Source organism: Rhopalosiphum maidis, chromosome 2 (genome assembly GCF_003676215.2).
Source record: "Rhopalosiphum maidis isolate BTI-1 chromosome 2, ASM367621v3, whole genome shotgun sequence".
NCBI classification, from domain to species: Eukaryota; Metazoa; Arthropoda; class Insecta; order Hemiptera; family Aphididae; genus Rhopalosiphum; species Rhopalosiphum maidis.
Window position 1 is genome coordinate 484,649 of NC_040878.1, and position 15,019 is coordinate 499,667.

The 15,019-nt window shown below is 25.9% G+C and overlaps 1 protein-coding gene across 8 annotated transcripts in view; it reads right to left on the reverse strand.

The window, feature by feature from the left end:
• Nucleotides 1-15,019, reverse strand: part of LOC113553593 (protein vav) — a 279,163-nt gene that overhangs the window by 40,681 nt on the left and 223,463 nt on the right. For all 8 annotated transcript variants that reach the window (XM_026956989.1, XM_026956994.1, XM_026956993.1 and 5 more), the window contains 2 exons: nt 11,690-11,808; nt 1,937-2,116 (listed from right to left, as the gene is read on the reverse strand). In XM_026956989.1, the coding sequence (XP_026812790.1) occupies nt 1,937-2,116; nt 11,690-11,808 (299 nt within the window). The remainder of the gene's footprint in view (nt 1-1,936; nt 2,117-11,689; nt 11,809-15,019) is intronic.

Below are 15,019 nucleotides of genomic sequence, written 5' to 3' on the forward strand. Positions count from 1 at the left end.
ATTGCATATATATCGATTACTATATCAGATGCATTTATAAATAGTAGAGAGAGGGAAAAATAACATTTTTTTTTTATAGAATGCATCATTATTGTAAAATATAATATCCACGAGTAGGATATATCATGAAGTAGCAGTGGAAATTTCTGTTTGTTACTAGGCTGTTTTAACTTTTAGCGTATCCACATGTACTACATTCGTTTTGGATATGAAATATTTGAGAATAATTAATAATATTGTTACACAGAAATAAAATAATAGGGTTAAAAAATAACAAAAAGGGTTAAAACAACTATAGTTGCGAGATATTTTAGAATTTTCGAAAAAAAATACTTTTGCACTGCTACTAAACTTATGCACTTACACATCATATATCCACCACAATTTTATTGAAAAAAAATTATAAAACATGACGAACCTGATCAGTGGCATTAGACACCACTAAAAAGGAGCGTGTATGATTATAATAATATAATCGTACATAATGGATAGTGGTAAACAGGAAGTAGATATTAGTAGTGTATTATATTATGCAAAACGTATATAGTCGAAACTGCCCCACAACGAATCTTTTATGGGTATAATACTATATTTAAAAATATATACATATTTAAATATATATATATATATATATATATATATATAGAATAGTATAGTATATTATTAAACATTATAAAATAAATATTGTATTAGTATGCCAAGCAATATTAAATTATATACATATATATTATACAACCACGATTAGGTATTTTATTTACTAATATTATTTTTATAATACTATTTTGGGTATTTGTTAATTTTTGTAGGATAGTCGATGATTGTGGTGATAATAAATAACGATGATAGAGAATAATTTAAATGTAAAAACCTGCTCCTAAGTTTTATTAATACATTGAACGTTAGGAATTTAGTTATTCCGCTGTATTGTAAACATAGGTACCCATACGATAGGTAATAAGTATTTTTATATAATATATATAAAATAAGGAAATTAGCAATTGTTTAAAGTAGAAAAAAATATATAATATATATATATATATATATATAAACATATAAATCAAACCGAACAACGTGCATGGGTTTTTTTACAAAAAAAAAAAAAAAAATTAAAAAGAAACAGAAAATAATGATAAAGTCTGTAAAAATAATATATATATATATATTTCATCGTTATTTACAACCCTACTACGTATAAAACGTATATGTACATATAATTGTTTGTACACAACGACTTTGGAAAGCTGAATTTTTTAGTAATAATAAGTATTAAATAATAATAATAACAAAAAAAAAAATGAAAATAAAAATAAGAACACTTCATTGTTTTGCGAGTGGGGTGTATATATAATATGTATATTAAAGTTATAGTAACAACAACAAAAACAATAATAATAATAATAATAATATGTACATCGATGGTGAGTATTATTGAACGTATATAAGATATATGATATATATATATATATACGCGTAATATATATAATATTATACAGGAACGTACACAGTATAAGCGTTATACGAACACACGCATGTAAGTACATGTGAAAGACAAAATAACTGGGAACGCTTAAAACAATGCATTGCAGCTCTTTTAAATATAATTTATATATCAAAAAAAAAATTATGACTGTTAATTAATATATAGAATAAATCTGGAAGAGTTAACGTTTTCACACTTAAATACATTTAATTTAAATATTGGTATCATATCTTCTAGTTTTACCCTAATCTATAAATGAAAACGTGTGCCGTATAATCATTATACCTACGTGCGTCCTGTAATATTATATCGGTTTGAGGCATGGTCAATATAATAATATAATGTCATGGTAATAGTTATAATAATATAATAATACAATATTATTATTGTAATATTGTATATAGTTGATTATATTATTATTGTATTAATAAGTAAAAAATAAATGTTATGGCTTACTTTCGTCGTCGTCGCGGCCCGTCACGTTCATCGCCGCCATCTTCGTCTCGATCTCAGACGTAGACTTTTGACGGCGCAATAGCCGCGACTTCACCTGACACCGGGTGGTAACTTTCTCCTGGCAGTCTAAGTGCACATTCATCTTACACACTCGACATTTAAGACCTTGCCTGGTGTGCCCTGTGAATTCATGAGTTACATTAATAACACCTACTTGTAATAGGAGTTTACAAATGCGTGATTATGTGGTATCAGGTATTATAATATGTATTACTGGTATAGTATTACTATAATATATAGACCTTTGTACTAATATTCATTTTTTTTTTAAATTTTATTGTAATATACGATCATTCTATATTAATTTAAAGGGAGAAAAAGTTATAAGCACATGATCTCGATATTGAGACTCAATAGCTGGTTTTGTTTTAATGTGGCTATACGAGCAATATACGTAAAATACTGAAAATTAGATAAATGTGTTAACAGTAAATTTAAAAGTCAAAATGTAACCATTGTTTTTACACAATATATTAATAATGTGAAAAATGATCTGAAAAATCAAGAAAAAAACCGCTTTAAATAATATAATCTATGGCATACGAGTATATGACATATCTTCTGTTCGTGAATAATTAAAGGGAACATAAATTTCTCTGCCTAACCATATATTTATGGGATAATTTATTTATTTATTAATATAAATGCACAAAAGGGCTAAAGTATAGCATATACAAATATTTCAAACTAAAATTTAGTATAACAACTATATAAGTACTACATAATAAATAGGAACGGTAGGTACTTAATATAGAGATTTATAATGTTTAAATTTACCCGTAAGCGCATGTACAGTCAGTGATACTTATATTTATTTTTAATTGATTCTATTTTTGATACAAAGCATTCAAACAGCTATGTTTTTTAATCGTTTTGATTTATCTAGTTTAATATGTCTTTAAACTTAAAATTAACCGAATAAAAAGTGAGAAGTATTTAAAATTTAATCATAAATATGATTTTTTGATTTATTTTATTCCCCTATACAGAGTGTAACAGATAGAACTGACTTTTGGAATAAATTTTGTTCTAATTAACATTTTCAATTTTTTTTTTTTTATTTATCATTAAGAGACCCTAGCACTACATGTATCTATAATTTAATTTTTTGTATGTTTATTTTTTAGTACTGAAAATAAAAAAATTTAAATTTGATTTAAATTTTTTTGGACAAATTTAAAATAAAAAATTTGTGAATCTGATTATAAGAACAATTTTGATAGTAAAAAGATTTATTTAAGTCAAGTAGTGTATTTTTTAAAATATCAATTTTTTTTGATTAATTTAATTTTGAACGTAATAACTTTTTTAAAAATATGATTTTTGAGAATTTGCTGACATGAGTATATTTTATAAATTATTTACTCAACATTTTTGTAATACGTTAAAGTAGCATAATTCTTTTTTTTTTTTTTTTTTTTGGTCAAGTCTATATGTTACACTCTGTATATTTATATATACTTGTGTTTTAATATAATATAAATGTGTCAAGGGTGCATTGAGTTAATTTTATTTTGAAATTGAACATAATGTGACTTATTACAAGGAATTCACGTCGGAAATATAACTTTTTTATTTTGAAAAATGATCCGTACAAAATTAGAAATTATAGTTTTAACCAACACCCATACTAATGATTTCATTATTTTATTTTGTTTTTATGCATTTAGTAATTTTTACGAAACTTAAATGAATTATTATTATTATTATTATTATTTATTGATTTAAATAACTATATATGTATAATAAGTTTTGTTTATGTTAAATCGTGTTTTATCGTATTTTATCGGAAATCAAACGGCTCAAGTATAATATATGCTTAAACTATTTTACGTTGGAAATAATCTAAACTTTCTTGAGCTATACATAATAAATCTATATTTCACATAAACGACGGTTTCCATAATAACAAACGTTACACACGTCAAAATAAAAATATTTGAACAACAAGTGGTGTTTAAAAAATCCGAGTTTAAAGAGCTTTCTTTAGTTTAAAATTAAAAAAATATTAATATTTGCATAACTATGATTTAACATGTTTAATAATGTTGTTAGAATTATTGGTGGGTGAGAGGAAGGGAAGTCTATTATTGTATCAATTTAACACTTTTTTAGGATTAATACACTAAAAATGTGATTAAAACTTTTTACAACATCTTACGTACGAGATAAAAATATTACGCATTTTCTATTAAAACTTTTGTACAATATTTGTGGGATTAATATATATATTATTATTATTGTTATTGTAAGTGCTTAATATACCCATTACTTATCGCGTAGTAGTGTTGTGTATGATCTGACTCCTCGAAATTCTTTACGAAGTATGCGTGTATTAAGTATTATGTATAATTTTTGAAGTGTGAGCTTTTTAAAGTGTTATGATAACTGCTGTTAGTATATACGCATAACCGTATAATATCCTAAGGTCGTATAATGTGTATGTTTATACGCTGTCATAAATTGTATTAATCGTCGAACGACATTCTATGCATAACTTAATACACGACTAGTATACCTACCGTTAAGCATATTTGCAGTAGTGGCGGTGGGTTTATTAGCATTTCAGCGCCTATTTAATTGTTTAGCTGTGATATAATTATTACCCGTCACCGTACCACGAAATCGTCGATAGTAAAATAAGTTACACAGGTGGCACATATTTACCATCATTCTGGTGCTTTCTTCTCCGCCATGCCAATTACATACGCAGCCGAATTCAATATTAAAAAATCGAGGTTTATCCATTTGTATGAAGTGCTCTAAACTACACACATATAATGTCACTAACGTTGAGTTTATGGAACAACGTCTCGTTATAATAACATTATAATGCATTATCTTCTAGGTTAGGTAACCTAATCTAACCTAACTTTCTAAATAAAGTTCTTTTACAAACAACAATCATTTTAATAGTTAAAACGTGTAAATGCAACAAATCATAATATTATTCTCGGTTAACTAATTCCATTTATTATACATTAATTATAAAGTAGACATAATTAATTAGACGAATTAAGTACTTTTCATTACGTATCGAAATTTTAAATTTATAACTTATTTACGACCAAAAAGCAATAAACTGTTTGGTTAAATTTTTATTAAATAAAAAACACTTTGCTATTAAAAAATCAAAACGAGAGTTTTTGGATAATCTATATCAAAAATAATTTTTCGGTTTTTACTAGTGTCATATAAGTACGAGAATATTTTGGTATAAAATGTGCGCTAAAGTGCGAGACACCTTGTAGTTATGTCTAATGTTTTTTCAATGTTATAGTATTTAAATAAATAATACAAATATAGATTTTTCAAGGAATATTTTGTACAGCTCGATGAATTTGTTATTTTTAACTAACTTCTATAAATAAAGTCATTTTCAAGGTTCTGTAATATGTATAGTTTCCTAAAAGAACCAAGAGTATTAAAAATTGAACAAAAAATAACATTTTTGAAGTATTATTTTATTTATTTGATAAATTATAGTGAAAATATTTATTTTTGTTAACTAGATTTTCAAGATAAATATGCAAAAATAAATGTTAGAATATTATTTAAAACATATTATGTTCATAGTATCGTCATTAATTATAGTAATAACAATTTTACTCGTTTTATATGATTCCATATGATTTTAGCTAGGCAATGGATGTACCAAATAATAAATAATTGTTATTTATAAATAGGCTCCTGTTTCTAATATCTATGTAACATTGACTAGAAGTTATTAGGAACGATAAGGTATTCGGTAAATATTTTTTAGAATGTGCTAAAAACCTTTACGATACCCGAATTAGTAAATCATTATACTTGTAATTTACATTATATTGTTGTTATTGTATACGCTTAGACTAAGCAATAAAACAATATTATGTATTGTTTATATATTAAAAATTTTAAAATCCATTTCTTTATTGTTCAACGGAATTTATTTTTGTTGATATACTACAAAGGAGACGAAAATATTATGATGATTCTAAATCATAAAATCGATCATTCTTTACTTCTATCATATAATTTTACCAGTTTATTATTATGAATAACATCTATATAATATATTAAAATTGATGTATTTAATTAAATAACATAATATGATTATGATATATTATGATAAAGTAGTATATTAAAATATAATAAAAAAGGAGTTAACGTGTTTTTACTCACATACTCGTATATGATAACCTATTCCCTAATTAAAGATTAAACATCAGAAAGAGAACTATTAATATTCTAATAGATCATTTAAAACATCGTGGATAAATCACTAGTAATGTTGTTCTTTAGTTCTGAAAAAATGCAGCTAATAAAAAGAAAAATAATAAATAACACAAGTTTTGATTTCAGATACTGCAAAATGTAATTTTTACCAATTCATCGAACCTAGTTTGGACAATGCATATAACAAAATAGATAAAAACTGTTTTAATATTTGAATTTATCGGATTAATCATTTTATATAACCGCATGCTTGCATTACATGTATATTATTTAATATGTATTACATGTGGTTATAAGTGTTTGTAATAATTTTTTTTTAAATTATTTTAGCCACTAAATCATTATACATATCATAACATTGAATGTGTAATACGAGGCTACGGTATAATAGTCATATTATATTTATTCGCAAGTCTTTATAATTATATACATTAATTCAATTTATACATATGTAACTAAAAACAACTTTCATGTGATGTGATAGTTACCGGGGAACTATAAGATAATTTAATATATACTGTAATTATTTAATACTTGGAAAATACTCAATTGCCTACTAAGATTATAAAAATAGATACACTTTTTTGTAAGCCTTTACATTTAAATTTGTTTTAAATTAAAAATAATATACAGTGTCCTGTGAGGATTTACCCATTGCTATATCTCCTTAAATAATGGAGATATCATAATTCTGGTTTCTTAATAAGATTTACAGAGACAAGAACTACAAATATTTCATGTTTCAATTTATTTTAATGTTTTGGTAAAAACGTTAAAATATATCTTATTTTTTTTTTAAAAAAAATGAAAATAGCTATTTTGTAGAGTTTATTTTTTTGAAAATATTAAAATTTCAACATTTTAATTTCATTAATATCTTGATTTTTAATATTTTTTCTAGTTTCGAAAAAACTGCGAATTAATAATACTATTATATAATTCGCAAATTTTCACAATGGGTAAATCCTCACGGGACACCCTGTATAATATATTAATGCAAATAGTAAATACCCTTCAATTCAAATACGATTCTCTATAATTTCCTCATCGTTACAAACTCACAACGAAGCCCACTTAAATACATTTTAAATTGCATATTATGTTTCATTAGTATCGTAGTTAAATATTAATTTTGTCTTTTTGTCATTTAAAAAAAATATATACATGGTAATAGTTTTTATATATAAAAAAAAACACAAAAGAAATGGATTTATATGAAATATGATTACAAGACAAATTTAGTCATCCCATTGGGATATTGTGGGAACTGGATAAAGAGACAATGTCGTTTTAAACAGATTGTCGTAGCTCAAAATCTAGCTGCAGCCAAAATTACTTGTGGTATGTTACATACATCTTTGCGGAGAGTTAACGATAAATAAAGTGTGTGGAAAGTCAAAATTTTACAATATACACTATACAGTAGTATAAATGTGTATAGAGTGACATATTTTTCGCAAACTCGATTAATATAATTTATATACATTCAATTTTTGCAGTCCTTAACAATGTCTCTCCGTAATATTAAAAATATACATGGAAGACATTGATTTACAATATTCGAGTGAAAAAATATTGGATTTCGTGCAAAACATATGGCTCGAGAGTATCGGATTACAGAATACCACTGAAAATGATACCGTGAATACTACCACTCATGGATAAAATATGTACAATGTGCATATAATACTGTTTACGTGAATACATACAAGGAGTGCCAAACACCATGAATTGGAAACTATGTGTAAAAAAGATCAAAGATTGAACGAAGCGATAGAGGTGTAGAATGTATGATTAAGGAGTAATTGATACATGTGTGAAAACAGTTAAAAATAACTAGTTGTCATGATCGGATTATTGTTGTATAACTTTTTTTTTGTATTAAGCATAATATATACATATACATTTTTAGTTTAATTATTATTGATAATATCGATGAACCGATTAAACTAAGACAATAAAGAAAAAAATAATGGAATTTTTAATATTTTTCAAAGTTGTATTATTGTAGTATTGTCAATTCGACAACTTATAAAAATAAAACCAATAAGGAAAATAAGTTTAGATAACAAATCCACGCGGATTCTCCCCTCCCTTATTCTTAAACATACACACATCACTAGACTTTCTCGTTTAGCACCTGATGGAGCGGTGAAAGGTGGACAGGGTGACGAGTGTGTAAACAAAATTAGATTTTCGGGGCTTCCGGGCGCTGGTTTTGACGACTGCGGTGGGCAATATACAAATTGGATTCGATTAGGGGCTTCCAATGCCACCGCCTGTCACCAAGTCGAATACGTGAATCGAATGGAAAATGCTGCTATATAATTTGGAACATATAATATATATATCAGAGGTAAATATCGTGCTATAATGTTATTTTCACCAAAACCAGCATTATATATATATATAATAAGATGTATAAATAAGTCATAATAATATAGTATTTATAAATTATAATTTAGGTTGTTTTTTTATATTCGGCGTATTTATTGATGACACTGAGATTGATTAGAGTCTCTTGATAAGTTTTCTGATAGTCATTAAACAATAATATAGCTATTATTTTGAGATTACATTTACTACAAAATTCCAACGATAAACCTACTAACATCTGCGTAGACTAAATGCATATATGAAGTTTTCATGAAAGGTTTTCTTGTAAGTCTAATGGTGTTAAATACTTTACGTCTATAGATACACGCATAAGCATACCACTGTTTGATTGTATTTACTATTTACTGTTATTTCATGTTGTACGACACTGCTGTAATTATTTGATACGTGCGATAAAAAAAAAAAAATTAATTTAAATTTTTGATAAACTATGACGTCGTCAATGCGAGAACACAAAATTCCTAAAAGTTATCTGTTTTTGAAAAAATCAATAAATTTGCAACGTAATGTATAAGAAGTATAATCACGTACTTTTCTCGAAATCGGTCTTAAAACAGTGACTACTGAACGGAGTGTAAAAATATAATTTATACAGGCTGGCATAATAAAACAAACAGAAATATCATTATGTATATTATATAATATATTAATGTACAAATATTTTGGTTCGGGTTTTTTTTTTCGTGACATTTTCCGATTTCAAACTTGGACATTGAATTCTAAATAGTATTTTTCCCATGTGCATTGAATGTAATATAATATACAATATTATATATTGTTTTTAACGTTGATTCGTCTTATCAGTGCAATCGACAGATAGACGCAACTCTAAGTGCAGGATGGTCAGAGATCAGTCGATTTATAGGTAATATAGTGCAATCTATATTTATTCAATTGTATTTAATGATTTTATTGAATAATATTTTTCAAAACATGTTCGCCAACTCGGTACCAACCACCAACAAATAAAAAAAATAACCTGTAATTTAAATTCGATAAGGTGTGTAAAGCTACTGCATTAAGTACTAATATATATGGTATTTATTTTTAGAGATACTATTATTGAAAACAATATTCTATATTGACACTATAGGCACAAAATTTGCGGTGGACGAATATAAATGGAGAACGCAAAAAATATGACATGATCGCTGTTGTACAAAATTATTGTAATTTGGTCATTGATCATTTTAATTATTTGTGATTTTATTATTGTAAATAAAAATGTACGGCTGCATATTATTTTAACCGTTTAGGTAACCTTTATAATGTTTTTGATTTCGTCGATAATATTACGATTATACTAATTATTAATAAAACTGTTTATTATGCTCTAATAAGTAATAATCACAATATAGCAATAACTTATCGTATTGAAGTTATAAAACTTGTCTTTAGTACCTATGTAATTTCAAGCTTGCAATGAAGATCCTTCCAAAAATACACCTTCAATTAACGACTAACGAGTTAAATCTCACCAGGGAGGATAAAATATTAATCACCCTATAATCTATATACATAATATAATCGTTTTTTATAAGCCGGCAATGGCTTTTATGAAGTGGTGTATAATATTATGAAAAACTTGTTTATGAACTGAATGTTATTTTTTTAACGCGCTTTGAATCAATTCGATCTTGCAGGTTATACTATTATAATATTATATATGTTAAATTATTATTATTTGATGCTGTGGTTATAACGTTTCGAATAATATTATACCACACACAAATATTTGGAGTATAATATTATAACTGTGAAAAAGTAGCTGTTGAACGAACAAAAAACACTCTGCGGATTTTATGTATTAGGTATTATACATTATAAAGTATTAAATATACAAAGCACAATGCTAAATAATGATTAATTACCGCTGAACATATTATTGAATCGGAAAGTATTTTGAAGGAAGATTTGTTGGTGTTATTATATTATTCTTATAAATTATATCAGTTCAACTATAGCGTTCATCATGAACACACGTACACTGCATCGTATCGTATTCCTTCCGTTATCGCTTTGCGTGCTCATTAGAAATGTATTACGGTCACTATATCGGCTAACAGTTCCAATTCTATAATAATATCATTATGATGAACAACGTTCGGAAAAGTAGTCCCGCTTCGCCGCGTACACCAAAACTTACAAAACGAAATTTATCATCTTCGTCAATTTCGCCAAGTCAGAATGACAAAAAAACCAAAGTCTATGTTAGACTAAACCGTTTCGCCCTACTTGCCATTAATGACACCAACGACGTAGCAACAACTACGCCGTTAATCAATATATTACGAGTAAAATACGATTTTTGAAAATTATATAATATTGTAACTGTTATAGTATCTGATTGTGATTACGGTATTATAAAATAATATTATTATCGACGACGGTTGAGTGAATAAAACACACCCAATAATTTCTTGAATCCCGGCGATGATATTGTTCATAAAAAGTTCTATTTTTCAAATAACACGGACAAAAAATGCGTTATTTTTTGTAACGCGTTTTAATAACTAACAAAACGACAGTAACACGGCGTTCCAAATAGGCAATTGAGGTACACTATCTTTGTTGTGTCGCGTAGATGCGGTTTTCGATTATATTATCACAGAACAGCAGTTCCCAAACTTTTACGACCACGGCACCCTTGAGTAATAGATTGTGTTTCGTGGAATCCTTTTTATTAAAATAATATAAAATAATAATTTGTAATAATATAAATAATCCAAATATAATATAAAAAAATTTTCTCAATAATCACATAGATCTGATGGAACTCTTAAGATTGTCCACACTTTGGGAAACGCTATCATAGAACCTATGTTCTTTAGTTATATCGTATAATGTTTAAATTATCGTAATTATAATCATGATTCATGATAGAAATTAATTAACGGTAGATTTTGGTAATTCGTATGGTGTGATGGGGCGGAAAAGTAAAGAGTTAAGCCATAAGCGGAAACAGACTATTTGATGCACCGCGTGGTTTCAAGGCCTTCATTTTCATTTATAAAACGACAATCCATTAGAATATGATATAAAAAAAATAAAAAGGTTATATAAATTAATAAGATTTACCTCTAAGCACTTGTGAACAAAAATCGCACGGTGTAATTTTCTTATACGTATACTCCTGGAACTGGTGCGCCGTTTCTGTGTTGGCTGAGAATTGTGGATTTCCGTCACGACCAGTTTTCCTATATACACAAATATACACATATTATTATACAATTAAATAACTATGCGCGAAAAATGCGAGTAGACAAACAGTGTAATTGCCGTATATTATACAAACAATATTTAATAAATATGTTAAATTAATTTATATATTATAATTAAATATAACTGTTGTAATATATTTATTTATTTTTTTTTTCGCCGGACGTGATTTTATAGTATTATAATATCATTATAATAATATGATTCACTTAAGTATGCTCTTTATTTTAACTTCAGCCACAAATATCTCACTAATGCACTTCAGGGCGTCGCAGAAGTGCATAAATGTATTATAATAATAATATGGGTAAACCACCATCGTCAAAGGGTAAGGATAACAATACCACACCACATAGAAGTATGTTTATCCATAATACAATATACGCTATAAATTTATCCGTCCCACAAAGGACGTACGATGTGATGTTGTTGACCCCTTGGAATAACAATATTATTATAATAGTATCCAGGGAATATAATACGATAATATATTTGACGACAATACTATTGATAAATTCTTTTCGCTAGCGATCCACATCATAGTCATCATACTGTTTAACATATACCACCACATTAGACTATGTCAATAAATGTATTATTTTTTAATTTAAACATTATCAATTTATTCAACTAAATAGTTCTCCTTCTTACTGTGGCTTGGTGTGGTGCGATCGTACACTCAACTGCGGAAACCCTCGGAGTTACGTATCGGCTGGTGTTGCTAGCTCCCGGATGGGTGGCCACCCGGGATTTTAGAGACAAATTCTTGCCACACATATAAAAAAAAAACGTGTTTCAACCTACCGTTCCTCCCCTCTACAAATGAATAAAAACTATCCAATGGCTTTTGTTGCCGTGGATAAATAAATAATAATAAAAAAAAAATGTTCTCCTTTTTCATCTAGAAAAAAGTTTATATCGTGTAGTGCAATCGAATCTAATCATAAATAGCTCAGTATACCGATAACAAGTAGAATCATTTAATCTTTGCGGGACTTATCCGTCAGTTGTTCATCTGAGTTATAATTAAATTTTTTTTTAATTTCATTAAGGAATTATAGGTATGAACATTTTAGATTTCTCTCGTGACTACGTTGCCACGTGGCGAATAGTATGTGGTGTGATACTTTTTGAACATAATCATTATATATAATATATTTCAACTCAAGCGCTAGCCACTCGTAATGCGTGCGTTTTTAAAAGTGAATTATTTTACTGGGTTATGTATACTAAGAGAAACCTGTAATAGAAAGTAAAAGTATTATTTTGGATTTCCATAACATATTAGATTGATTTAAAATAATTTAGTTTGGAATTTTTATATTATATACACTATACCGTATACATGTGAATCATATTAGTTAAATATGTAATTTACTGGATAGTAAAAAACTTTCAATATTCATTAAAATTAACTTACTCAATGATTTGATGTTAATTATTAACTAAAATTATTACTTTACTATATTATGTTTCATTGAAACCGTGTAATACTACAACCATTTAAGCACAAATTTGTTAAAATTTATCGATTTCGAAATAAAATTAGAATACATAATTTATTTTTTAATACATAGACATTTTACATATGAAAAAAAATATTTTTTTTGTAAATCATTTTAACTAACGTTGATATTTAGCTGTTATTCAATTATTTAGTAAGGAATAATAATAATTATAATTACACATTGATTAGTGAATCAAAATTAAAAATCGCAATATAATATTTTTTAGCGCTGTTATTATTACATCAGTAAAGGTCTAACTTGGAAAGTGCTATTTTTTCTTTCAAAATACTCTTAGTAAAGAAAATAATTTACAAGGATACTGAGAAAATAAAATGTTTCTTCTACGCATAATGGTACAAAAGCATTTGTATTCTAAGAAAGCTTTTGGGCTTTTGAAATTTGCATTATTATATGGAACATTTTTTAATACAATTGAAACGCATTAAATTTAAATAATAAACACATTACTGACGAGTATTGCTTATTATTTTGTACTGACGATAATAAAATTAATAATTTTAATAATAAATACCATTATTGTCATGATATTTTATATGATACAGTGGGTTAAATCTAATAAATTCTTTAATCCTTAGTAAATACTTACCTAATAATAACCATTATAAAATATTAAACGTGCCAAATAATATAAGGTGTTTGTTAAAAAAATATTACAATATAATAAATATAGAATATGACTATAAGAAAAATTATGCTCTCAATGTTATAAATAATGCGTTCATTAAATTATTCGGACAAGAAATAGTTTTAATAAAAAATAGTGATCAAGTATTTATGTCATCGAAAGGAAACTACTGTTATTCTAACACATTATTTTTTAATGTAAACATATTATGCTTATATATTATTGTAGGTATACTATAGAACAGTATTACAGTGATTATTTTTCTTTAAATACTCTTTATAATTATAGAAAAGTTTAAAGTACATATTATATCAATAATGTTTATATTTATATTAATTTATATATTTTCCTTATTTTTATCATTGATATTATTAGTAATTTAAATTAATATAATATTTATACCTGTTATTGACAAAATTATTCGGTATTATATTTTTATTTTAAATTACATGTATACCTTCATTTTAAACTTAAAAATATATCAAAATGCACGTACTTACAACATAAATATAAAACATTGAAGAAATAAATCATTACCAAATTTCATATTTATACTTATTTAATTAGTTGTGAATATATTCGATTGTAGATTATATAATAGATAATATATGTTGTGGTTTCGAAATCAAAATTTAATAGTGGTATAAACAAATAAAAGTAAAAAAAAATAATGATAGAATATTGTAGAACGCTGAGTTAGCGTGTTTATCATATTTTTTTCATACATAAAATAACAGAATTAATTTCACATGATGTGTACTAAGTGTAATCAGTCAGAATTACTCTACTTAAAATTTGGTTAATATTTTATTCGAATTTTTTTTGTATATTGATTTTTAACTGCGCGTTACAGAATTACATATTATCATTTTTATTGGTATCATTTTCAGCAATCTTTTGAATATTATTTGACATTATTGATCTTATATAAGATTAAATACAGATAATATACTTAAAATTAAATCATGTTTTGATTTTAAAACTGTTCAATCTTTGATCTTATATTAAATTAATAAAAAATAAAAAATAAATAAT